General features: G+C 50.6%; 1 protein-coding gene across 2 annotated transcripts in view; it reads left to right on the top strand.

Annotated features, from left to right (window-relative positions):
* CCNF (cyclin F) overlaps positions 1–27,663 on the top strand; it is a 69,816-nt gene that overhangs the window by 17,774 nt on the left and 24,379 nt on the right. For both annotated transcript variants that reach the window (XM_075319408.1, XM_075319407.1), the window contains exons 5-12: positions 4,104–4,318; positions 4,486–4,539; positions 20,780–20,884; positions 21,025–21,102; positions 21,222–21,370; positions 23,884–24,048; positions 24,186–24,309; positions 26,502–26,682. In XM_075319408.1, coding sequence (XP_075175523.1) covers positions 4,104–4,318; positions 4,486–4,539; positions 20,780–20,884; positions 21,025–21,102; positions 21,222–21,370; positions 23,884–24,048; positions 24,186–24,309; positions 26,502–26,682 — 1,071 coding nt within the window. The remainder of the gene's footprint in view (positions 1–4,103; positions 4,319–4,485; positions 4,540–20,779; positions 20,885–21,024; positions 21,103–21,221; positions 21,371–23,883; positions 24,049–24,185; positions 24,310–26,501; positions 26,683–27,663) is intronic.

Raw genomic sequence — 27,663 nt, 5'->3', positions numbered from 1 at the left:
ACGTCCAGCAGTGCCGCAAGTGGCGTCCTTGACGACGCAAATGTCTGCGTTTGCGACCTACGCTATCAATGCAGTCCTGGACTCTACGAGCCGGACCTCAATGGCGTCCGCCAACTCTGTAGTTTTGCGCAGAGCCTTGTGGTTAAAGGAATGGAAAGCAGATTCTGCTTCCAAAAAATGTTTAACCAGCTTGCCATTATCTGGAGACAGACTGTTTGGTGAGCAATTGGCTGAGATCATTAAACAGTCCAAGGGTAAGGACTCTTCCTTACCCCAGCCCAGATCAAGCAAACCTCAACAGAGGAGGGGACAGTCGAGGTTTCGGTCCTTTCGAGGCTCGGGCAGGGCCCAATTCTCCTCGTCCAAAGGGACTCAGAAGGACCAAAGGAACTCAGATTCCTGGCGGGCTCAATCACGCCCAAAGAAAGCAACCGGAGGAACCGCTTCCAAGGCGGCTGCCTCATGACTTTCGGCCTCCTCTCTCCGCATCCTCGGTCGGGGGCAGGCTCTCCCGCTTTTGCGACATTTGGCTGCCACAGGTCAAGGACCGGTGGGTAACAGACATTTTGTCTCACGGGTACAGGATAGAGTTCAGTTCTCGTCCTCCGCCTCGGTTCTTCAGAACTTCCCCACATCCCGACCGAGCAGATGCCCTTCTGCAGGCGGTGGGCTCACTAAGAGCAGAAGGAGTGGTGGTCCCTGTTCCTCTTCAGGAACAAGGGCAAGGTTTTTACTCCAATCTCTTTGTGGTTCCAAAAAAGGACGGCTCGTTCCGTCCTGTTCTGGACCTAAAACTGCTCAACAAGCATGTGAACGCCAGGCGGTTCCGGATGGAATCCCTCCGCTCTGTCATTGCCTCAATGTCTCAAGGAGATTTCCTAGCATCAATAGACATCAAAGATGCTTATCTCCACGTGCCGATTGCTCCAGAGCACCAGCGTTTTCTACGCTTCGTGATAGGAGACGACCATCTTCAGTTCGTAGCTCTGCCATTTGGTCTGGCGACAGCCCCACGGGTTTTCACCAAGGTCATGGCGGCACTGGTAGCAGTCTTGCACTCTCAGGGACACTCGGTGATCCCGTACTTAGACGATCTTCTGGTCAAGGCACCTTCTCAAGAGGCATGCCAACTCAGCCTGACTGTTGCGCTGGAGACTCTCCAGACTTTCGGGTGGATCATCAACTTCCCAAAGTCAAATCTGTCACCGACCCAATCACTAACGTATCTTGGCATGGAGTTTCATACTCTCTCAGCGATAGTGAAGCTTCCGCTGGACAAGCAGCGTTCACTACAGACAGGGGTGCAGTCTCTCCTTCACGGTCAGTCGCACTCCTTAAGACGCCTCATGCACTTCCTAGGGAAGATGGTGGCGGCAATGGAGGCAGTCCCGTTTGCACAGTTTCATCTGCGCCCACTTCAATGGGACATTCTCCGCCAATGGGACGGGAAGTCAACGTCCCTGGACAGGAAAGTCTCTCTTTCCCAGTCGGCCAAGGATTCCCTGCAGTGGTGGCTTCTTCCCACCTCATTATCACAGGGAAGGTCCTTCCTACCCCCATCCTGGGCAGTGGTCACGACAGACGCGAGCCTGTCAGGGTGGGGAGCAGTTTTTCTCCACCACAGAGCTCAGGGTACGTGGACTCAGCAGGAGTCCACCCTTCAGATCAATGTTCTGGAAATCAGGGCAGTGTATCTTGCCCTACTAGCCTTCCAGCAGTGGCTGGAAGGAAAGCAGATCCGAATTCAGTCGGACAATTCCACAGCGGTGGCATACATCAACCACCAAGGAGGGACACGCAGTCGGCAAGCCTTCCAGGAAGTCCGGCGGATTCTGATGTGGGTGGAGGACAGAGCATCCACCATATCCGCAGTTCACATCCCGGGCGTAGAAAACTGGGAAGCAGACTTCCTCAGTCGCCAGGGCATGGACGCAGGGGAATGGTCCCTTCACCCGGACATGTTTCAGGAAATCTGTCGCCGCTGGGGGGTGCCGGACGTCGACCTAATGGCGTCTCGGCACAACAACAAAGTTCCGGCCTTCATGGCGCGGTCTCGCGATCAAAGAGCTCTAGCGGCAGACGCCCTAGTGCAAGATTGGTCGCAGTTCCGGCTCCCTTATGTGTTTCTACCTCTGGCACTCTTGCCCAGAGTGCTACGCAAGATAAGATCCGATTGCAGCCGCGTCATACTCGTCGCCCCAGACTGGCCGAGGAGGTCGTGGTACCCGGATCTGTGGCATCTCACGGTCGGCCGACCGTGGGCACTACCAGACCGGCCAGACTTACTGTCCCAAGGGCCGTTTTTCCATCTGAATTCTGCGGCCCTGAACCTGACTGTGTGGCCATTGAGTCCTGGATCCTAGCGTCTTCAGGATTATCTCAAGGGGTTGTTGCCACCATGAGACAGGCTAGGAAGCCCACGTCTGCTAAGATCTACCACAGAACGTGGAAGATATTCTTATCCTGGTGCTCGGCTCAGGGAGTGTCTCCCTGGCCATTTGCATTGCCTACTTTTCTTTCGTTCCTGCAATCTGGGTTAGAAAAGGGCTTGTCGCTCGGCTCCCTGAAAGGGCAAGTCTCGGCGCTATCCGTGTTTTTTCAGAAGCGTCTAGCACGACTTCCTAAGGTGCGCACGTTCCTGCAGGGGGTTTGTCATATCGCTCCCCCGTACAAGCGGCCGTTAGATCCATGGGATCTCAACAGGGTACTAGTTGCTCTCCAGAAGCCGCCCTTCGAGCCTCTGAGGGATGTTTCACTTTCTCGACTATCACAGAAAGTGGCCTTTCTGGTAGCGATCACGTCTCTTCGGAGAGTGTCTGAGCTAGCAGCGCTGTCATCTAAGGCTCCCTTCCTGGTATTCCACCAGGACAAGGTAGTGCTGCGCCCCATTCAGGAGTTTCTCCCTAAGGTGGTATCCTCGTTTCATCTTAATCAGGATATCTTCTTACCTTCCTTTTGTCCTCATCCGGTTCTTCGGTATGAAAAGGATTTACATTTGTTGGATCTGGTGAGAGCACTCAGAATCTACATTTCCCGCACGGCGCCTCTGCGCCGCTCGGAGGCACTCTTTGTCCTTGTCGCTGGTAAGCGCAAAGGGTCGCAGGCTTCCAAATCCACCCTGGCTCGATGGATCAAAGAACCAATTCTTGAAGCCTACCGTTCTGCTGGGCTTCCGGTTCCATCAGGGCTGAAGGCCCATTCTACCAGAGCCGTGGGTGCGTCCTGGGCATTACGACACCAGGCCACGGCTCAACAGGTGTGCCAGGCAGCTACCTGGTCGAGTTTGCACACTTTCACCAAACATTATCAGGTGCATACCTATGCTTCGGCGGACGCCAGCCTAGGTAGAAGAGTCCTGCAGGCGGCAGTTGCCTCCCCGTAGGGGAGGGCTGTCTTTGCAGCTCTAACATGAGGTATTTCTTTACCCACCCAGGGACTGCTTTTGGACGTCCCAATCGTCTGGGTCTCCCAATGGAGCGCCGAAGAAGAAGGGAATTTTGTTACTTACCGTAAATTCCTTTTCTTCTAGCTCCTATTGGGAGACCCAGCACCCGCCCTGTTTCCTTCGGGATTTTTGGTTTTTTCGGGTACACATGTTGTTCATGTTGAACGGTTTTCAGTTCTCCGATGTTACTTCGGAGTGAATTTGTTTAAACCAGTTATTGGCTTTCCTCCTTCTTGCTTTAGCACTAAAACTGAGCAGCCCGTGATCCCACGGGGGGTGTATAGCCAGAAGGGGAGGGGCCTTACACTTTTTAGTGTAATGCTTTGTGTGGCCTCCGGAGGCAGTAGCTATACACCCCAATCGTCTGGGTCTCCCAATAGGAGCTAGAAGAAAAGGAATTTACGGTAAGTAACAAAATTCCCTTCTTTACGTTCGTTGTACAGTAAAATGAATGGTGTCAATCAAAACTACAACGTGTTCCATCCCAATAAAAGGCCTCAGAGCTAAATTGATGGGAAATTAAAGATAAAAAAGTATGACTTTTTGAAGAATAGGGGGAGGGAGTAAACCTGGCAATGGTATAGAGATTTTTGTGCACATTTCATCGAGTACATCCAAGGCTTATTATGGCTTGACACGTTTTGCCTTCTGCTTTCAGTGTCGATGTCTGACGACGGTCGAGCTGAAGTTAATGGATTAAAAGCCTCGCGTTTCTTTAGTTTGACGGAACGGCTGAACTCTGGAGCCGGCCCCTTTGTCTGGTTATTTATTCGCCCGCCGTGGTCCACCTCTGGAAGCTGCTGTAAAGCTGTGGTGTTTGACAGCTTGAAGGAGGAATGCCAGGGCGACTCGCAAGAAGAGGTTGTCACAGGGGTGAGTATTATTAAAGCAAGAAATTAGAAAAGACTTGGTGTCCTCTTATCAGTAATGGGTCAGATATGCATTCTTCTTTAGTGTAATTTTTGCCATAAATATACAAGAATTTATATTTATTATTATTTATTTATTTATTTTTTTTCCTTTCTTCCCCCATTCTCCAGAGTCTCCGAGGATCTTTACAGTATTGCCTAGCGAAAGTGTTAAATTTGTTTGAGGTAAGTTCCCCTATGACTTTTCTCTCATTTGGTTACATGTCCAAGCTGGATAAATGTCAGATTAGCCAATAAATGAGACAACCATGAAAAAAATTCTACAAATTCTGCATTGAAGATGAAATGGAGTCCAAACTCTCTAGTCTAGAGCTACACGGTAACACAGATTGCATGACTAATCGTTTTATCTAAGGATTTACAATGGAGGCATTTTACTACTAATCTGCAATTTGGCTTTTGACTTATTTTTGTGCCACCGTGTGGTCTAAGGCTATGTGCGCACTAGACCGTTTTTCCCGCGGATTTGCCCCGGAAATTTCTTGAGAAATGTCTGCAATCTTTGTGCAGACATTTCCCATGAAATTCAATGAGAAAAAAAAATAGCTGTGTGCACTGTGCGGATTTTTCTCAAGAAAATTTCTTGAGAAAATTTTCTCGAGAAACTTTCTTGAGAAAATGTGCATGTCCATTAATTTCCGCAGGTACCTGCGGTATTCCGGGGGTATTCCGCAGGTAGCAATGATGTGCGGTATACCACCGGAATAGCCGCGATTTACCTGCGGTAATGCCCATCGCTGCCTGCGGTTTTGCAGGAAGCGATGTCATTATGCCAGGAAGAGGAGCAGAGGAAACACACGTCACACTCCCTGGACGCCGCACAGAAGCACTTCCGTGCGACCTCCAGGTGTCTGTGCAGTGTGTGTCCTGCTCCGGCCTCGCGGCTGCCTGCACTGCAGGGTGTCAGTGTCTGCCCGCAGTGTCAGCAGCCTGTCACGCGGCAGCGCAGGCAGACACTGACATCCTGCAGTGTTGGGAGCCGCGGGGATGACGATCGCTGCTGTCAGGAGGTGAGATCATTACCTGCTGTGACGATCTCCTGCCTCCTGACGTCAGCGCTGTCACTGCTGTCTAGGGCCGACTCGCGAGCGGCCCGAAACTGTCACTAGCGGTGACGTCACGGGCTCTCGCGATAAGTCAGTGACAGCGCTGACGTCAGCAGTACAGGAGATGATCACAGAAGGTAATGATCTCATCTATGCTCCTGATGGCAGCGCTCGTCATCCCCTGCAGTGACCTGAGCTGACCTATTGATGTTAGCTCAGGTCACTGCATTGCTCTCCCAGCCAATGGGGAACATTCTGTTTCTTCGGCGCTCTATTGGGAGACCCAGACGATTGGGTGTATAGCACTGCCTCCGGAGGCCACACAAAGCAATTACACTAAAAAGTGTAAGGCCCCTCCCCTTCTGGCTATACACCCCCAGTGGGATCACTGGCTCACCAGTTTTCTGCTTTGTGCGAAGGAGGTCAGACATCCACGCATAGCTCCACTGTTTGTAGTCAGCAGTAGCTGCTGGCTATATCGGATGGAAGAAAAGAGGGCCCATATGGGGCCCCCAGCATGCTCCCTTCTCACCCGCGGTGGTGCTTGTAAGGTTGAGGTACCTATTGCTGGTACAGAGGCTGGAGCCCACATGCTGTTTTTCCTTCCACATCCCCTGGAGGGCTCTGTGGAAGTGGGATCTTACCGGCCCCCAAGCCCTGGGGCCGGGCTCCATCCACAGACCCAGAGAACCTGCTGGATTTGGAGCGGGAGTGCCGTTCAGGGACAAGGCCCTGCAACTTTCAGGTACTCTGTGTCCCCGGCAGGCACGGACACTCTCAAGGCTTGCTGAGCGTTATAGTGCGCCGGGGACAGTAGCGCTGTGCGCTGGGCTTAGGTCACTGCAGCTTTGCTGAGTGACGTTACATGTTGGGAACTACTGCGCCGACCGCTCCTGGAGCGGCGGCGCAGCTGCGACTTGTGGTGCGCCGGGGACTTTGCGCCGACCGCGCTTTTACGGCGGCGGCGCTTCTAACTTTAGCCCCCGGCTTCTGCGGCCTAGCGCCGCTTCGTTCCCGCCCCCACCCTGTCAATCAGGGTAGGGGAGAGACGCTGCTCAATAGGCAGCGCCGACGGCTGGAGCTTTATTTACATGCTCCAGCCCTCTCACTAGGCACAGTGGGAAGCAGGCTTCCCGCTCTTCGTCTGTATACGCCCAGGGCCCGCCCCCCCTCTCCACAAGGACGCCGGCAGCCATTACACATGCGGTCTGGCTGGGGAAAGGCAGCAGGCTCTGGGAGACCCAGACTAAAGGGATTTCGGCGCCCACACACCGCTCCTAAGCGGGCGGTAAGCAGCACTTAGTGCTGGCCCCACTAGTGCCTCAGTGTTATATTAGTGTACTTTTTTCTTGGTACCATATATATATATATATATAGTTGCACTGTAAGGTCGCTTCTTGGCTGGACACCCTGTACTGCTCTGAGGAGGCAGCAACATGTTACCATATATATATATATATATATAGTTGCACTGTAAGGTCGCTTCTTGGCTGGACACCCTGTACTGCTCTGAGGAGGCAGCAACATGTCATCCGCAAAACGCAAGGGTGCCAAGGCACGGGCTGTGTACACTGTTTGTACTGCATGTGGGGCTGATCTACCGGCAGGCTCCAATGACTCTCATTGTGTGCAATGTTCAGTCCCAGTGGCACTTCGTCAGCCAGAGCCTATTGTGGTGGTAGCCCAGGCAGAGACGCCTGTGAACCCTGCCCCGGTGACGGGGACAGACTTTGCAGTTTTTGCTGATAAAATGTCTGTGACTATGACAAAGATCCTGGAGACCTTGCAGTCCAGGCCAGTTACTCAGACCATGGACACTGCTGTGTCTATGCTCTCCGGTCCCCCTCAGTTGGAACTAATCCGTACTTCAAGGGGGTCTCAAGCATCACAGGCTGAAGTCTCTGACTCAGATGACAGTCCCAGGCAGCCTAAGCGAGCTCGCTGGGAAAGACCCTCCACGTCATCACACTGCTCAGGGTCTCAACGAGAAGAGTCTCTCTGTGATGAGACTGAGGACGGTGATCAGGATTCTAATCCTGAGGCCCCTCTCAATCTGGATGCCCCTGATGGTGACGCCATGGTTAATGACCTTATATCGGCAATTAATAGACTGTTGGATATTTCTCCCCCAGCCCCTTCTGCAGAGGAGGCAGCTGCACAGCAGGAGAAGTTCCATTTCCTGTATCCCAAGCGTAAATTAAGTGCTTTTTTGGACCACTCTGACTTCAGGGAATCGATCCAGAAACACGACGCTCATCCAGACAAGCGTTTCTCTAAACGTTCTAAGGATACCCGTTATCCTTTTCCCTCTGAGGTGGCCAAACGCTGGACCCAGTGTCCAAAGGTGGATCCCCCAATTTCCAAGCTTGCGGCTAGATCCATAGTCGCAGTAGAGGATGGCGCTTCACTTAAAGATGCCAACGACAGACAGATGGACCTTTGGTTGAAATCTGTCTATGAAGCTATCGGCGCGTCGTTTGCTCCAGCATTCGCGGCCGTGTGGGCACTCCAAGCTATTTCAGCTGGTTTAGCACAGGTGGATGCTATCATACATCCAGCAGTGCCGCAAGTGGCGTCCCTAACTTCGCAAATGTCTGCGTTTGCGACCTATGCTATCAATGCTGTCCTAGAATCTACGAGCCGTACCGCTATGGCGTCCGCCAATTCTGTGGTTTTGCGCAGAGCCTTGTGGTTAAAGGACTGGAAAGCAGATGCTGGTTCCAAAAAATGCTTAACCAGCTTGCCATTATCTAGAGACAGACTGTTTGGTGAGCCATTGGCTGAAATCATAAAACAGTCCAAGGGTAAGGACTCTTCCTTACCACAGCCCAGAGCAAGTAAACCTCAACAGAAAAAGTGGCAGTCGAGGTTTCGGTCCTTTCGAGGCTCGGGCAAGGCCCAATTCTCCTCGTCCAAAAGGACTCAGAAAGAACAAGGGAGCTCAGATTCCTGGCGGGCTCACTCACGCCCCAGGAAAGCAAATGGAGGAACCGCTTCCAAAGCGGCTACCTCATGACTTTCGGCCTCCTCCCTCCGCATCCTCGGTCGGTGGCAGGCTCTCCCGCTTTTGCGACTTTTGGCTGTCACAGGTCAAAGACCGGTGGGTAACAGACATTTTGTCTCGCGGGTACAGAATCGAGTTCAGTTCTCGGCCTCCACTTCGGTTCTTCAGAACCTCCCCACACCCCAACCGAGCAGATGCCCTGCTGCAGGCGGTGGACTCTCTAAGAGCAGAAGGAGTCGTGATCCCTGTCCCCCCTCAGGAACGGGGGCGAGGATTTTACTCCAATCTCTTTGTGGTTCCAAAAAAGGACGGCTCCTTCCGTCCTGTTCTGGACCTAAAACTGCTCAACAAGCATGTGAACGCCAGGCGGTTCCGGATGGAATCCCTCCGCTCAGTCATTGCCTCAATGTCTCAAGGAGATTTCCTAGCATCAATAGACATCAAAGATGCTTATCTCCACGTGCCGATTGCTACAGAGCACCAACGCTTTCTACGCTTCGTGATAGGAGACGACCATCTTCAGTTCGTAGCTCTGCCATTTGGTCTGGCAACAGCCCCTCGGGTGTTCACCAAGATCATGGCGGCAGTGGTAGCAGTCTTGCACTCTCACGGACACTCTGTGATCCCTTACTTGGACGATCTACTGGTCAAGGCACCCTCTCAAGAGGCATGCCAACTCAGCCTGAATGTTGCACTGGAGACTCTCCAGGCGTTCGGGTGGATCATCAACTTCCCAAAGTCAAATCTGTCACCGACCCAATCACTAACGTATCTTGGCATGGAGTTTCATACTCTCTCAGCGATAGTGAAGCTTCCGCTGGACAAGCAGCGGTCTCTACAAACTGGGGTGCAGGCTCTCCTTCAAAGTCAGTCGCACTCCTTAAGACGCCTCATGCACTTCCTCGGGAAGATGGTGGCGGCAATAGAGGCGGTTCCGTTTGCGCAGTTTCATCTGCGTCCACTTCAATGGGACATTCTCCGCCAATGGGACGGGAAGTCAACATCCCTGGACAGGAAAGTCTCCCTTTCCCAGACGGCCAAAGACTCTCTGCAGTGGTGGCTTCTTCCCACCTCATTATCACAGGGAAGATCCTTCCTACCACCGTCTTGGGCGGTGGTCACGACAGACGCGAGTCTGACAGGGTGGGGAGCAGTCTTTCTCCACCACAGGGCTCAGGGTACGTGGACTCAGCAGGAGTCCACCCTTCAGATCAATGTTCTGGAAATCAGAGCAGTGTATCTTGCCCTACTAGCCTTCCAGCAGTGGCTGGAAGGAAGGCAGATCCGAATTCAGTCGGACAACTCCACAGCGGTGGCATACATCAACCACCAAGGGGGGACACGCAGTCGGCAAGCCTTCCAGGAAGTCCGGCGGATTCTGATGTGGGTGGAAGCCACAGCCTCCACCATATCCGCAGTTCACATCCCCGGCGTAGAAAACTGGGAAGCAGACTTCCTCAGTCGCCAGGGTATGGACGCAGGGGAATGGTCCCTTCACCCAGACGTGTTTCAGGAAATCTGTCGCCGCTGGGGGGTGCCGGACGTCGACTTAATGGCGTCACGGCACAACAACAAGGTCCCAACCTTCATGGCAAGGTCTCTCGATCAAAGAGCGCTGGCGGCAGACGCCCTAGTGCAAGATTGGTCGCAGTTCCGGCTCCCTTATGTGTTTCCACCTCTGGCACTCTTGCCCAGAGTGCTACGCAAGATCAGATCCGATTGCAGCCGCGTCATACTCGTCGCCCCAGACTGGCCGAGGAGGGCGTGGTATCCGGATCTGTGGCAGCTCACGGTCGGCCAACCGTGGGCACTCCCAGACCGACCAGACTTACTGTCCCAAGGGCCGTTTTTCCATCGGAATTCTGCGGCCCTGAACCTGACTGTGTGGCCATTGAGTCCTGGATCCTAGCGTCTTCAGGATTGTCCCAAGGGGTCGTTGCCACCATGAGACAGGCTAGGAAGCCCACGTCCGCTAATATCTACCACAGAACGTGGAGGATATTCTTATCCTGGTGCTCTGCTCAGGGAGTGTCTCCCTGGCCATTTGCATTGCCTACCTTTCTTTCTTTCCTGCAATCTGGGTTAGAGAAGGGTTTGTCGCTCGGCTCCCTTAAAGGTCAGGTCTCGGCGCTATCCGTCTTTTTTCAGAGGCGTTTGGCACGCCTTCCTAAGGTGCGCACGTTCCTACAGGGGATTTGCCATATCGTACCCCCGTACAAGCGGCCGTTAGATCCATGGGATCTGAACAGGGTACTAGTTGCCCTCCAGAAGCCGCCCTTCGAGCCTCTGAGGGAGGTTTCACTTTCTAGACTATCACAGAAAGTGGCTTTTCTGGTAGCGATCACATCTCTTCGGAGAGTGTCTGAGCTGGCAGCACTATCATCCAAGGCTCCCTTCCTGGTCTTCCACCAGGACAAGGTAGTGCTGCGCCCCATTCAGGAGTTTCTCCCGAAGGTGGTATCCTCTTTTCATCTTAATCAGGATATCTCTTTGCCTTCGTTTTGTCCTCATGCAGTTCATCGGTATGAGAAGGATTTACATTTGTTAGATCTGGTGAGAGCACTCAGAATCTACATTTCCCGCACGGCGCCCTTGCGCCGTTCGGATGCACTCTTTGTCCTTGTCGCTGGTAAGCGCAAAGGGTCTCAGGCTTCTAAGGCCACCCTGGCTCGATGGATCAAAGAACCAATTCTTGAAGCCTACCGTTCTGCTGGGCTTCCGGTTCCATCAGGGCTGAAGGCCCATTCTACCAGAGCCGTGGGTGCATCCTGGGCATTACGACACCAGGCGACGGCTCAACAGGTGTGCCAGGCAGCTACCTGGTCGAGTCTGCACACTTTCACCAAACATTATCAGGTGCATACCTATGCTTCGGCGGACGCCAGCCTAGGTAGAAGAGTCCTGCAGGCGGCAGTTGCCTCCCCGTAGGGGAGGGCTGTCTTGCAGCTCTAACATGAGGTATTTCTTTACCCACCCAGGGACAGCTTTTGGACGTCCCAATCGTCTGGGTCTCCCAATAGAGCGCCGAAGAAGAAGGGAATTTTGTTACTTACCGTAAATTCCTTTTCTTCTAGCTCTTATTGGGAGACCCAGCACCCGCCCTGTTGTCCTTCGGGATTTTTGGTTTGTTTGCGGGTACACATGTTGTTCATGTTGAACGGTTTTCAGTTCTCCGATGTTACTCGGAGAGAATTTGTTTAAACCAGTTATTGGCTTTCCTCCTTCTTGCTTTTGCACTAAAACTGGTGAGCCAGTGATCCCACTGGGGGTGTATAGCCTGAAGGGGAGGGGCCTTACACTTTTTAGTGTAATTGCTTTGTGTGGCCTCCGGAGGCAGTGCTATACACCCAATCGTCTGGGTCTCCCAATAAGAGCTAGAAGAAAAGGAATTTACGGTAAGTAACAAAATTCCCTTCTTTTCATTGACTGGGACAGCGACTATGGTATGGATCGCCGTGCCCCCCCCCCCTTATTGGATTACGCCGGACGTGGAATTGATTGTGCTCTTTTCAATAAATTGGTTAAAGAGGGAATGTTTTGGGGAGTGTTTTTTCAAATAAAACTTTTTTTGTTGTCTATTTTTTAATTATTACTGACTGGGTTGGTGATGTCGGGTATCTGATAGACGCCTGACCTCACCAACCCCAGGGCTTGATGCCAGGTGACATTACACATCTGGCATCAACCCCATATATTACCCCGTTTGCCAACGCACCAGGGCGCGGGATGAGCTGGGGCAAAGCGCCAGGATTGGCACGTCTAATGGATGCGCCACTTCTGGGGCGGCTGCGGCCTGCTATTTTTAGGCTGGGGAGTGTCCAATAACAGTGGACCTCCCTAGTCTGAGAATATCAGACCCCAGCTGTCCGCTTTACCTTGGCTGGTGATCCAATATGGGGGGGACCCCACGTTTTTTGTTTTAAATTATTTATATAATTTAAAATAACAGCGTGGGGTGCCCACTGTTTTGGATTATCAGCCAAGGTGAAGCTGCCAGCGGTGGTCTGCAGGCTGCAGCCGTCTGCTTTACCCTAGCTGGCTACAAAAAATGGGGGGACCTCACGTCATTTTTTTTTTAATTATTTATTTATTTTATGGCTAAATACAAGGCTAAGCACCCTTTAGGCTACTTTCACACATCCGGCTTGAGCTCTGCGGCTCAATCCGGCTGTGCAAGCTATGCAACGGATGCGGTGAAAACACCGCATCCTTTGCATAGGTTTTTCCTTTGCGGCCAGTCCGGTTTTTGCCGCTTGCGGCATGCTACTGAGCATGCGCAGTGGCAAAAACCGCATGCGGCGGCCGGATGCGGTTATTGCCGCATCGCGCCGCATCCGGCCGCCATAGGCATGTATTGAAAAATGTGCCGCATCGGCCGAATGCGGCGAGATGCGGTTTTTTTTGCCGCACGAAAAAACGTGCCAGGCAACGTTCCATCCGGCCGCCGCATCGGCTACATCTGCCGCATGCGGCAAAAAACGGACGGAACGCAAGGCCATGCGGCACAATGCGGCACTAATTAAAGTCTATGCAGGAAAATCGCAACCGGCAGCAAAAAAAAACGGTTGCGATTTTCATGCAAAGTGCCGGATTGTGCCGCATAGCAAAAACCGGAGGTGTGAAAGTAGCCTAAGTGCCACATGAAAGTCACTAAAGGGTGCCAGCTTAGAAAATGCAGGGAGGTGGAACATTATATAGGTTTTTCTCATCTATCTATCTATCTATCTATCTATCTATCTATCCCTCTATCTATCTATCTATCTATCCCTCTATCTATCTATCTATCTATCCCTCTATCTATCTATCTATCTATCCCTCTATCTATCTATCCATCTATCCCTCTATCTATCTATCTATCTATCCATCTATCTATCTATCTATCTATCCATCTATCTATCTATTCATCTATCTATCCCTCTATCTATCTATCTATTCATCTATCTATCCCTCTATCTATCTATCTATTCATCTATCCATCTTTCCCTCTATCCATTATCTGTCTATCGATTATCTTTATTATTTATTGCAGGGACAAACCTGCGGTAAATCCGCGGCAAATCCGCGGCAAAAACGCATGCGGATTTGGTGCGGATTTTTTCCGCAGGTCCGGAAATCTTTCACTGGCAGAAGTTTCTCAAGAAATTTTCTTGAGAAACTTCACATTTCTAGTGCGCACATAGCCTAAGGGGTACTTCTCACATAGCGAGATTGCTGCCGAGTCACAGGTTTTGTGACGTACCAGTGACCTCATCAGCGATCTCGCTGTGTGTGACACTGAGCAGCGACCTGGCCTCTGCTGTGAGATCATTGATCGTTGCACACTGCTCTGGTTCATTTTTTTGCTCGTTGCTCTTCCGCTGTGAAGCACACATCGCTGTGTTTGACAGCGAGAGAGCAGCGATCTGAATGTGCAGGGAGCAGGGAACCGGCGTCTGGCAGCTGAGGACGCTGGTAACCATGGTAAACATCGGGTAACTAAGTGAAGCGCTTTGCTTTGTTACCCGATATTTACCTTGATTACTAGCGTACGCCGCTCTCAGGCTGCTAGTGGCTCCCTGCACACATAGCCAGAGTGCACATCGGGTAAATAAGCGAAGCGCTTTGCTTAGTAACCCGATGTGTAACTGTGGCTATGAGTGCAGGGAGCCAGTGCTAAGCGGTGTGCGCTGGTAACCAAGGTAAATATTGGGTAACCAAGCAAAGTATTTTGCTTAGTTACCCGATATTTACCTTCGTTACCAAGCGCAGCATCGCTTCCACATGTCGCTGGTGAGATATGCCTGATTGACAGCTCACCAGCTACCATGTAGCGACGCACCAGGTCATATCATGGTCGGAATCGCTGGTACGTCATTACATTTTATTGACTGGGTCTTTAGAGGATTAAGGACTAATATATCTCTATTCTTGTGTGTGTATATAATATATATAATATTATATTTATTTTATATATAATATTATATTTATTTTATATATAATATTATATTTATTTTATATATAATATTATATTTATTTTATATATTATATTATATTTTCTTCGGCGCTCCATTGGGAGACCCAGACGATTGGGTGTATAGCACTGCCTCCGGAGGCCACACAAAGCATTACACTAAAAAGTGTAAGTCCCCTCCCCTTCTGGCTATACACCCCCCGTGGGATCACGGGCTGCTCAGTTTTCAAGCTTTGTGCGAAGGAGGTCAGACATCCACGCATAGCTCCACTGTTTAGTCAGCAGTAGCTGCTGACTATATCGGATGGAAGAAAAGAGGGCCCATACTAGGGCCCCCAGCATGCTCCCTTCTCACCCCATTCCTATTGGCGGTGTTTGTTAAGGTTGAGGTACCCATTGTGGGTACGGAGGCTGGAGCCCACATGCTGCTTTCCTTCCCCATCCCCCTGAGGGGCTCTGAGGAAGTGGGATCTTACCGGCCCCCAAGCCCTGAGGCCGGGCTCCATCCACAGACCCATAGAACCTGCTGGATACGGAGCTGGGTACCGTTCAGGGACAAGGCCCTGCTACATTCAGGTACTCTGTGTCCCCGTATGGACAGGCCGCGCACACTCCAGACTTGCTGGGTGTGCTAGTGCGCCGGGGACAGTAGCGCTGCGCGCTGGGGTTACAGTCACTGCAGTTTCTCTGAGGGACTTTATGTGTTGGGGGACTGCCGCGCCGGCCGCCCCTGGAGCGGCGGCGCGGCTGAGACTTGTGGTGCGCCGGGGACTTAGCGCCGACCGTGCTTTTACGACGGCGGCGCTTATAAATCTAGTCCCCGGCTTTTGCGGCCTAGCTCCGCTTCGTTCCCGCCCCCACCCTGTCAATCAGGGAAAGGGAGAGACGCTGTTCTATAGTCAGCGCCGAGGGCTGGAGTCTTATTTACATACTCCAGCCCTCTCACTAGGCACAGTGGGACGCAAGTTTCCCGCTTTTCGTCTGGACACACCCAGGGCCCGCCCCTCTCCACAGGACGCCGGCAGCCATTCCTGCATGCAGTCTGGCTGGAGAACGGACACAGGCTCTGGGAGACCCAGACAAGGGATTTCTGGCGACCACACACCCGCGTTAAGCGGGCGGTAAGCAGCACATTAGTGCTGGCCCCACTAGTGCCACAGTGTTATATTGGTGTACTTTTTTCTCTATACCATATATATATATATATATATATATATATATATATATATATATATATATATATATATATATATTGCACTGTAAGGTCGCTTCTTGGCTGTATACCCTATATTGCTCTGAGGAGACGACAACATGTCATCCGCAAAACGCAAGGGTGCCAAGACACAGGCTGTATACACTGCTTGTGCCGCTTGTGGGGCTGATCTACCGGCAGGTTCCAATGACCCCCATTGTGTGCAATGTTCGGTCCCTGTGCCACTTCGTCAGCCGCAGTCTATGGTGGTAGTGGCCCAGGCAGAGTCACCGGTGAACCCTGTCCCGGTGACGGGGACAGAGTTTGCAGTTTTTGCTGACAAGATGTCTGTCACTATGACAAAAATCCTAGAGACCTTGCAGGCCAGGCCAGTTACTCAGACCATGGACACTGCTGCGTCAATGTTCCCCGGTCCCCCTCAGTTGGAGTTAATCCGTGCTTCAAGGGGGTCCCAGGCATCTCAGGCTGAAGGCTCTGACTCAGATGACAGTCCCAGGCAGCCTAAGCGAGCTCGCTGGGAGAGACCCTCCACGTCCTCACGCTGGTCAGGGTCTCAGCGAGAAGAGTCTCTGCATGATGAGACAGAGGAGGGTGATCAGGAGTCTAATCCTGACGCCGCTCTCAATCTGGATACTCCTGATGGTGACGCCATGGTAAATGACCTTATAGCGGCCATCAATAGACTGTTGGATATTTCTCCCCCTGCCCCTACAGCAGAGGAGGCAGCTGCACAGCAGGAGAAGTTCCATTTCAGATATCCAAAGCGTAAATTGAGTACTTTTCTGGACCACGCTGACTTCAGAGAATCAGTCCAGAAACACCATGCTTATCCAGACAAGCGTTTCTCCAAACGTCTTAAGGATACACGTTATCCCTTTCCCCCTGACGTGGTCAAACGCTGGACCCAGTGTCCAAAGGTGGATCCCCCAATCTCCAGGCTTGCGGCTAGATCCATAGTTGCAGTGGAAGATGGGGCTTCACTTAAAGATGCCAATGACAGACAGATGGACCTTTGGTTGAAATCTGTCTATGAAGCTATCGGCGCGTCGTTTGCTCCAGCATTCGCGGCCGTGTGGGCACTCCAAGCTATTTCAGCTGGTCTGGCACAGGTGGACTCTATCATACGTCCAGCAGTGCCGCAAGTGGAGTCATTAACTTCGCAAATGTCTGCGTTTGCGACCTATGCTATCAATGCTGTCCTGGACTCTACGAGCCGTACCTCAATGGCGTCTGCCAACTCTGTGGTTTTGCGCAGAGCCTTGTGGTTAAAGGAATGGAAAGCGGATTCAGCTTCCAAAAAATGTTTAACCAGCTTGCCACTATCTGTAGACAGACTGTTTGGTGAGCAATTGGCTGAAATCATTAAACAGTCCAAGGGTAAAGACTCCTCCTTACCCCAGCCCAGATCAAGCAAACCTCAACAAAGGAGGTGGCAGTCGAGGTTTCGGTCCTTTCGAGGCTCCGGCAAGGCCCAATTCTCCTCGTCCAAAGGGACTCAGAAGGAGCAAAGGGGCTCAGATTCCTGGCGGGCTCACTCACGCCCCAAGAAAGCAACCGGAGGAACCGCTTCCAAGACGGCTGCCTCATGACTTTCGGCCTCCTCCCTCCGCATCCTCGGTCGGTGGCAGGCTCTCCCGCTTTTGCGACATTTGGCTGCCACAGGTCAAGGACCGGTGGGTAACAGACATTTTGTCTCACGGGTACAGGATAGAGTTCAGTTCTCGTCCTCCGCCTCTGTTCTTCAGAACTTCCCCACATCCCGACCGAGCAGATGCCCTTCTGCAGGCGGTGGGCTCACTAAGAGCAGAAGGAGTGGTGATCCCTGTTCCTCTTCAGGAACAAGGGCAAGGTTTTTACTCCAATCTTTGTGGTTCCAAAAAAGGACGGCTCGTTCCGTCCTGTTCTGGACCTAAAGCTGCTCAACAAGCATGTGAACGCCAGGCGGTTCCGGATGGAATCCCTCCGCTCCGTCATTGCCTCAATGTCTCAAGGAGATTTCCTTGCATCAATAGACATCAAAGATGCTTATCTCCACGTGCCGATTGCTACAGAGCACCAACGTTTTCTACGTTTCGTGATAGGACACGAACATCTCCAGTTCGTAGCTCTGCCATTTGGTCTGGCGACAGCCCCACGGGTTTTCACCAAGGTCATGGCGGCAGTGGTAGCAGTCCTGCACTCTCAGGGACACTCGGTGATCCCTTACTTGGACGATCTACTTGTCAAAGCACCCTCTCAAGAGGCATGCCAACACAGCCTGAATGTTGCGCTGGAGACTCTCCAGACTTTCGGGTGGATCATCAACTTTTCAAAGTCAAATCTGTCACCGACTCAATCACTAACGTATCTTGGCATGGAGTTTCATACTCTCTCAGCGATAGTGAAGCTTCCGCTGGACAAGCAGCGGTCACTACAGACAGGGGTACAGTCTCTCCTTCATGGTCAGTCGCACTCCTTAAGGCGCCTCATGCACTTCCTAGGGAAGATGGTGGCAGCAATGGAGGCAGTCCCGTTTGCGCAGTTTCATCTGCGCCCACTTCAATGGGACATTCTCCGCCAATGGGACGGGAAGTCAACTTCCCTGGACAGGAAAGTCTCCCTTTCCCAGACGGCCAAGGACTCTCTGCAATGGTGGCTTCTTCCCACCTCATTATCACAGGGAAGATCATTCCTACCCCCATCCTGGGCAGTGGTCACGACAGACGCGAGTCTGTCAGGGTGGGGAGCAGTTTTTCTCCACCACAGGGCTCAAGGGACGTGGACTCAGCAGGAGTCCACCCTTCAGATCAATGTTCTGGAAATCAGGGCAGTGTATCGGGCCCTACTAGCCTTCCAGCAGTGGCTGGAAGGAAAGCAGATCCGAATTCAGTCGGACAACTCCACAGCGGTGGCATACATCAACCACCAAGGAGGGACACGCAGTCGGCAAGCCTTCCAGGAAGTCCGGCGGATTCTGTTATGGGTGGAGGACAGAGCATCCACCATATCAGCGGTTCACATTCCGGGCGTAGAAAACTGGGAAGCAGACTTCCTCAGTCGCCAGGGTATGGACGCAGGGGAATGGTCCCTGCACCCGGACGTGTTTCAGGAAATCTGTCGCCGCTGGGGGGTGCCGGACGTCGACCTAATGGCGTCTCGGCACAACAACAAGGTCCCGACCTTCATAGCGCGGTCTCGCGATCAAAGAGCTCTGGCGGCAGACGCCTTAGTGCAAGATTGGTCGCAGTTCCGGCTCCCTTATGTGTTCCCACCTCTGGCACTCTTGCCCAGAGTGCTACGCAAGATCAGATCCGATTGCAGCCGCGTCATACTCGTCGCCCCAGACTGGCCGAGAAGGTCGTGGTACCCGGATCTGTGGCATCTCACGGTCGGCCAACCGTGGACACTACCAGACCGACCAGACTTACTGTCCCAAGGGCCGTTTTTCCATCGGAATTCTGCGGCCCTGAACCTGACTGTGTGGCCATTGAGTCCTGGATCCTAGCGTCTTCAGGATTATCCCAAGGAGTCGTTGCCACCATGAGACAGGCTAGGAAGTCCACTTCTGCTAAGATCTACCACAGAGCGTGGAGGATTTTCTTATCCTGGTGCTCTGCACAAGGAGTATCCCCCTGGCCATTCGCGTTACCTACTTTTCTTTCCTTCCTGCAATCTGGGTTGGAAAAGGGCTTGTCGCTCGGCTCCCTTAAAGGGCAAGTCTCGGCACTATCCGTGTTTTTTCAGAAGCGTCTAGCACGACTTTCTCAGGTGCGCACGTTCCTGCAGGGGGTTTGTCATATCGTCCCTCCGTACAGGCGGCCGTTAGATCCATGGGATCTAAACAGGGTACTAGTTGCTCTCCAGAAACCGCCCTTCGAGCCTCTGAAGGATGTTTCACTTTCTCGTCTCTCACAGAAAGTGGCCTTTCTAGTGGCGGTCACGTCTCTTCGGAGAGTGTCTGAGCTAGCAGCGCTGTCATCCAAGGCTCCCTTCCTGGTGTTCCACCAGGACAAGGTAGTGCTGCGCCCCATTCAGGAGTTTCTCCCTAAGGTGGTATCCTCTTTTCATCTTAATCAGGATATCTCCTTGCCTTCCTTTTGTCCTCATCCAGTTCATCGGTATGAAAAGGATTTACATTTGTTAGATCTGGTGAGAGCACTCAGAATCTACATTTCCCGCACGGCGCCCCTGCGCCGCTCGGATGCACTCTTTGTCCTTGTCGCTGGTCAGCGTAAAGGGTCGCAGGCTTCCAAAGCCACCCTGGCTCGATGGATCAAAGAACCAATTCTTGAAGCCTACCGTTCTGCTGGGCTTCCGGTTCCGTCAGGGCTGAAGGCCCACTCAACCAGAGCCGTGGGTGCGTCCTGGGCATTACGACACCAGGCTACGGCTCAACAGGTGTGCCAGGCAGCTACCTGGTCGAGTTTGCACACTTTCACCAAACATTATCAGGTGCATACCTATGCTTCGGCGGACGCCAGCCTAGGTAGAAGAGTCCTGCAGGCGGCAGTGACCTCCCCGTAGGGGAAGGCTGTCTTGCAGCTCTAACATGAGGTATTTCTTTACCCACCCAGGGACTGCTTTTGGACGTCCCAATCGTCTGGGTCTCCCAATGGAGCGCCGAAGAAGAAGGGAATTTTGTTACTTACCGTAAATTCCTTTTCTTCTAGCTCCTATTGGGAGACCCAGCACCCGCCCTGTTGTCCTTCGGGATTGTTGGTTTTTTTCGGGTACACATGTTGTTCATGTTCAACGGTTTTCAGTTCTCCGATGTTACTTCGGAGTGAATTTGTTTAAACCAGTTATTGGCTTTCCTCCTTCTTGCTTTAGCACTAAAACTGAGCAGCCCGTGATCCCACGGGGGGTGTATAGCCAGAAGGGGAGGGGCCTTACACTTTTTAGTGTAATGCTTTGTGTGGCCTCCGGAGGCAGTGCTATACACCCAATCGGCTGGGTCTCCCAATAGGAGCTAGAAGAAAAGGAATTTACGGTAAGTAACAAAATTCCCTTCTTTTGGTCTTCTAATTGTAAGTTTTCCAAGTGCTCTGTACACAGGGACCCCTAATACTGTTCCTAATACTATTCCCTGATTGAACTATTCCCAGTGCACTTCTGCAAAAAAAATAAAAAAAAATAAAACAAAAACAGTTTTTACAAATCTTTAAATATCGTCATTGTAGCATCATCCTTTTCTCTTTTGTTCTTTCCTGTAGGACGAGGAGAAGAAGAGGGAGGCTCTGGGGTTGCTGAAAGCTTCGGCTTCTCATGGCTGTCTGCACAGTTCTTTCCTCCTGTGGGAATCCAAGCACAAATCTGCTGTGAGTATAATTGAGTTTTGCTCGATTTTTCACATAATATAATTTTATATCTTCCTTTGTGTAAGGAGACTGGCACCATCTCTGGCAGCTCCATTTGTAATATGCATGGGATGAATGTTTCATCTTATTTTGCTTGCCAGGTATCTGATCCCGGACGATATCTACAGAGCCTGCGGCAGTTACGAGACTATGCAGCACGGGGCTGCTGGGATGCCCAGGTGAGAATAAATCCCATTTATTAAATAAATTAAATGTATTCACAAGGATATATTTTTAACTTTAAGATCTGTGGATTTTGCACCATGTATAATAAGCTTTTGCGTTTTCTTTTTTATAGATTTCGCTGGCTAAATCCTGCGGGCAAAAAAATCAGTTTGGTCAGGAGCGGGCGACATCTGATCTTGTAGCTCAAGTGTTTCAGTCATCTCACCCCATCAACAAAGCTAGCATCTTCACTACGCAAAAGGGCATGAACGATACAATGCGGTGAGTATGGCATGCAAACTAATACATGCTGCCCCTTTCTGAGGTTTAAAGGGTTATCCGGTGCTGTTTGATTCCACATTGGGGGTGATCAGCGCCTTTCATGCCACCTCTACACATAACTGCCAGAACGCATGCGATCAGCAGGTTATACTATAATATACAGTGAGATGTAAAAGTTTGGGCACCCCCTGGTCAAAATTACTGTTATTGTGAACAGTTAAGCAAGTTGCAGGTTACATGAGCTCTAAAGGGATAAAGTTAAAGATGACACATTTCCTTTGTATTTTAGGCAAAAAATAATATATATTTTAAAATTTAAGAAAATAGGAAAATGGGCTTATGCAAAGGTTTTAGCACCCTGCATGGTTAGCACTTAGTAGAATCCCCTATGGCAAGTATCATAGCTTGTAAACACTTTTTGCAGCCAGCCAAGAGTCTTTTAAATTCTTGTTTTGAGGGTTTTTCATCCATTCTTCCTTGCAGACCTGTTCCAGTTCTGTGAGCTTACGGGCTCATCTTTTTCAACTTCTGTGACGTTCTGGGCTCGTCTTCTTCCGCTTCTGTGACGTTCTGGGCTCGTCGTCTTCCGCTTCTGTGACGTTCTGGGCTCGTCGTCTTCCGCTTCTGTGACGCTCTGGGCTCGTCGTCTTCCGCTTCTGTGACGCTCTGGGCTCGTCTTCTTCCGCTTCTGTGACGTTCTGGGCTCGTCTTCTTCCGCTTCTGTGACATTCTGGGCTCGTCTTCTTCCGCTTCTGTGACATTCTGGGCTCGTCTTCTTCCGCTTCTGTGACGTTCTGGGCTCGTCTTCTTCCGCTTCTGTGACCTTCCGGGCTCGTCTTCTTCCGCTTCTGTGACCTTCCGGGTTCATCTGGCATGCACTGCTCTTTTTTGAGGTCTAGCCATTGATTTCCAATGATGACCAGATCAGGGGACTGAGGGCTGTTGTAAAACCTTCAGATTGCGCCTTTTGATGTCTCTGTTGTGGATTTTTATTTGTATTTTAGCATTAGTACCCATCTAGAAGCCATCCCCTATACTTTTTTTTTTTTCTTTTTTAACATATGTTCTTAGTGCAACAAATTCTTGATGCAAACCTTTCATTGAATTCCTTCTTTCCTCCACCTGTGAAATGTTCCCTGTGCCACTGGCTGCAACACAACCCCAAAGCATGATTGAGCCACCCTCATGCTTAATGGATAGCGAGATGTTCTTTTCCTAAAATTGTGCTTTTTTTTTTTTTTTTTTTTCCCGAACACATACTTTTTAATCATTGTGGCCAAAGAGTTCTTTTTTAACCTCATCGGTCCACAGGACTTGTTTCTAAAATGCATCAGGCTTGTTTAGATCTTCTTTTGCAGACGTCTGACGCTGAATTTTGTGGTGAGAACACAGGAGAGGTTTTCTTCTGATGACTCTTCCATGAAGGCCAAAATTGTGCAGGGGTTCCTGAACAGTAGAGCTGTTTACCACAACTACAAAGTCTGCTAGATCTTCCTGAAGGTCTTTTGCAGTCACACAGGGGCTCTGATTTGATTCTCCAGCAATCCTGTGAGCAGCTCTGACATTTTGCTTGGTCTTCCAGACCTTATCTTGACCTCCGCTGTTTCTGGTAACTGCCATTTCTTAATTACATTTTGAACTGTGGAAAGGGCAATTTAAATCCACTTTACTATCTTATAGCCTTCTCTTGCTTTGTTCACCTCCAAGATTTTCCTTTTCAGAGTGCTAGGCAGCTGCTTAGAAGAACCCAGGGCTGCTAGGTTTTTGTTTGCACAAGGTTAGAGGAGGTTGGGTTTTTATAAAGCTTGGAAATTTTCATCACCCGGCCTTTGCTAACGATAATAGTGAACAAGCCATAACCCTAACCGGCTAATTTAAGGTCTGAAACCTTGGTCAAACTTATCGGAGCAACCACATCTCCAAGGGTGCCAAACTTTCATATCTGACCATTTTTTCCTTTTTTTTTTTTTTTTTTTTTTTTTTTTTTTTCCCCCTTTTTATAAGGTAAAAATTACATCATTGGAGCCTCTCACCCAACCAATGCAGAGACGAGCAACGCCAGAATAAACCTTGTATAGCATTTCCCTAAATTAGAAAAACATGGCTGCTTTCATTTATAGAAACATACTCCACCTGTATATGAGTTGTTATTGATATTGCAGCTCAGTCCTATTTCCCTGAATGGAGTTGAGCTGTAAAACCAGATAAAACCCATGGACAGTGTAGTGTTTTTTTTTTTTGTTTTTTTTTTAATGCCCACCTTTTTTAAACATGTATAAATAGCAAGATGTATAGCCCACATTAAACTAGATCCTTTTACAAATAATTATTTTTCCTTATACAAACTTTGTATAATTCTCCAGAGCTGAAATCATAATTCTACTGTTTTTTTTTTTTTTTTCTTCTATTGAAAAGTCAGACACACCCTTTAATTTTGTCCAAGCAGCAGGACATTTAATTTTAGTTAGCAGATGACTGTAGTATTGAATGCACTTTCACATCTCCTTTTCTAGGTATATCCTAATAGACTGGCTAGTAGAAGTGGCTACAATGAAAGACTTCTCCAGTCTCTGTTTGCACATGACCGTGGGTCTGGTGGATCGATACTTGAAACTCCGCAGCGTTCCTCGTGCTCGTCTCCAGCTTGTGGGCATTGCCTGTATGGTCATTTGCACGCGGTAAGAGCTCGTACCAAAAAAAAAAAATTATTATTATTATTATTATTATTATTATTATTATTATTATTTTATTTTTATTTTAAAGCTAGTTATTACATATAATTACTCAAATTTTAATGTTCTGACTAATTTCACAGATTCATTAGCAAGGACATCCTGACCATTCGAGAAGCGGTGTGGCTTACAGATAATACTTATAAATATGAGGATCTGGTACGGATGATGGGAGAGATCATATCTGCGCTTGAAGGGAAGATCAGGGTAGGTTGTCTGCTCAGATTATCAAATACCATATATTTTTTTGTTTTATAAGACGCACCCCAAATTTAGAGAGGAGAAAAAAAGGTAAAACAAAAAAAAAGGGGGGGGGGGTCCATCTTATTCTCCGGTGGTGGAGTGGAGTCACGAGGCAGGTGGGGTGCTGGAGCCGGGCAATGCTGCGTTGGGGGGGGGGGGGGGGAGTGGAGGGGCGGTGCGGCGCGGCTGGTATCCCAGCTGCTATCAGCGATGCGGGCTTCAGAGAAATAGCGCCCGGAGTTGGTGCGTGCGCATATTGAGCTCTCATCTCAATGACAAGCTGAAATTTCATATGCACACGCGCCACCTCCAGGCACCATTTTACTTAAGTCCACTGCGGGGAGCTCAATGGGCCGGAGGTGGCGCATGCGCAGATGAGATCTTATGCCGAGAGCTCCTTCTGCGCATGCACAGACTCCAGGCATTTTTTTTTTTTTTTAAGCCCATACCGCTGACAGAGAATTTGGGACACCCGCCGCACCCCCCTGCACCATGCAGCCAGCACAGAGCCCATTCTCCACCTTTCGGTAAGCTACATTCGGATTTTAAGACGCAACCCCTCGTTTTCCTCCCAAATTTTGGGGAGGAAAAGTGTCTTCTAATCCGAAAAATACAATATATTTAGTGGGGCACACTGTAGGAAAGTGTCCAAAGCTGCACTTTCCTATATAGGTTTTCGCCTCCAGTAATGAGAATGGAGGGGTTATCCAGCCTTCTGTTTTTTTGGGTTTTTTTTTTGTTGTTAGAAGCGTGCACCCATCCTTGGGCAGTTGAGGGGTGCTGCAATAGTTCAGACTAGCAAGCAAACAGTGAGACAGTGCTGAGCGGTGTGATTTACTGGCTCGCTCTTTTATATATAGCTGACCTGAATTCCACTGCTGCAATTGTTTGCAAAGTGGAGATTTAGGATTATCTGGACTTTTTTTTTTTTGCTATATTAATGCCCGGGTGGGTCAGGGTTCATTAGTTATCAGGCTTTATTAGTTTACATAGTAGCTTTTGCGTAACACATGCCATGGGTGACCTCGAGATATTGAGGGGCTAGATCTTTTTCTGATAACACACGCAGGTTGCAGGTTTATGCTATAGGTTTCTAATGATGAGATTAGTAGAATTACTGCCTCCGAGGCTCTGAGTCTTCCCATCTTATGCCACAGCCACTAGGACCCACAGAGTCTGAGAATGAAGATTTAGCGCTGCGTCCCCTTCGGAAAGGCTGGTGCTGCGTCCCCTTCGGAAAGGCTGGTTGGCGCTGCGTCCCCTTCGGAAAGGCTGGTTGGCGCTGCGTCCCCTTCGGAAAGGCTGGTTGGCGCGGCGTCCCCTTTGGAAAGGCTGGTTGGCGCGGCGTCCCCTTCGGAAAGGCTGGTTGGCGCTGCGTCCCCTTCGGAAAGGCTGGTTGGCGCTGCGTCCCCTTCGGAAAGGCTGGTTGGCGCTGCGTCCCCTTCGGAAAGGCTGGTTGGCGCTGCGTCCCCTTCGGAAAGGCTGGTTGGCGCTGCGTCCCCTTCGGAAAGGCTGGTTGGCGCGGCGTCCCCTTTGGAAAGGCTGGTTGGCGCGGCGTCCCCTTTGGAAAGGCTGGTTGGCGCGGCGTCCCCTTCGGAAAGGCTGGTTGGCGCTGCGGCCCCTTCGGAAAGGCTGGTTGGCGCGGCGTCCCCTTCGGAAAGGCTGGTTGGCGCGGCGTCCCCTTTGGAAAGGCTGGTTGGCGCTGCGTCCCCTTTGGAAAGGCTGGTTGGCGCTGCGTCCCCTTTGGAAAGGCTGGTTGGCGCTGCGTCCCCTTTGGAAAGGCTGGTTGGCGCTGCGTCCCCTTTGGAAAGGCTGGTTGGCGCTGCGTCCCCTTTGGAAAGGCTGGTTGGCGCTGCGTCCCCTTTGGAAAGGCTGGTTGGCGCTGCGTCCCCTTTGGAAAGGCTGGTTGTCTGATATGTATAGGGGCCAGAGGGGAAATGCCCAATGTTTTGGATCTCAATGCAGATAAGCTGCTGTCGGAGGTGTCTGGCAGCGTCTTTCTCACCAATGAAAATGCACTAACACTTAGCCCATCTGCACATGCATATATACGGGAGTTGAGAGGGGAAATGGGATGAGCCTTCTTTCATGTGTATGAGCTCCTGGCAATGTGATTTTGCAAGGAACTTCAGTCTCTGATCTTCTGTTTTATACAGACGCCGACTGTCATCGACTACAAGGACGTCCTGTCTCACATCATCTCGCTGGACAGGGACACCCTGCACCTTTGCAGCTACATTTCTGAGCTGTCCCTACTGTACACAGAACTATCGGTATACTCCCCAGCTCAGCTGGCTGCTGGCGCCCTTCTACTAGCACGGATCCTGCACAAACAAGGTGAGTCCATGACCCTATGGATCAGAAATTTATTCTAAACTTTGTGATTACTAACCACTTGTAATCCAGCTCCATTGCACAATGCACTAAAGCAGGGGTGGGGAACCTTTTTAATGCCGAGGGCCATTTGGAATTTTCTACCAACCTTCGGGGGCCGCACAAAACTATCAACTTAAAATTACCCTGCTATACTTAGTCAAACAATTAACTCATCGTGGCGGCTGAAGCTTCTTGTTTTTGGTGCGGCTATATTATTCAATATTGATCTTATTGCTTCTCACAACTGTTTTTCCACGTTTGTGTCAGCTGGGACTGCTGTAAATACATCACAGGAGATGCTGAGGGCATATACATCACAGGAGATGCTGAGGGCATATACATCACAGGAGATGCTGAGGGCATATACATCACAGGAGATGCTGAGGGCATATACATCACAGGAGATGCTGAGGGCATATACATCACAGGAGATGCTGAGGGCATATACATCACAGGAGATGCTGAGGGCATATACATCACAGGAGATGCTGAGGGCATATACATCACAGGAGATGCTGAGGGCATATACATCACAGGAGATGCTGAGGGCATATACATCACAGGAGATGCTGAGGGCATATACATTGCTGGGAGAACTAGACATCACTGGGGAGGGCTGGGAGGACTAGACATCACTGGGGAGGGCTGGGAGGACTAGACATCACTGGGGAGGGCTGGGAGGACTAGACATCACTGGGGAGGGCTGGGAGGACTAGACATCACTGGGGAGGGCTGGGAGGACTAGACATCACTGGGGAGGGCTGGGAGGACTAGACATCACTGGGGAGGGCTGGGAGGACTAGACATCACTGGGGAGGGCTGGGAGGACTAGACATCACTGGGGAGGGCTGGGAGAAATTTAAGGACATTGCTAGGGGTTCTGACATACCAGGGGGGCATAGGCAGCAGTGGGGAGGCCACAGGGGCACAGGCTGCCGTGGG

Source organism: Anomaloglossus baeobatrachus, chromosome 7 (assembly GCF_048569485.1).
Source record: "Anomaloglossus baeobatrachus isolate aAnoBae1 chromosome 7, aAnoBae1.hap1, whole genome shotgun sequence".
Classification (NCBI taxonomy): Eukaryota; Metazoa; Chordata; class Amphibia; order Anura; family Aromobatidae; genus Anomaloglossus; species Anomaloglossus baeobatrachus.
The sequence above is the reverse complement of the archived record's forward strand: the minus strand, read 5'-3'. Positions and strand labels throughout refer to the sequence as shown.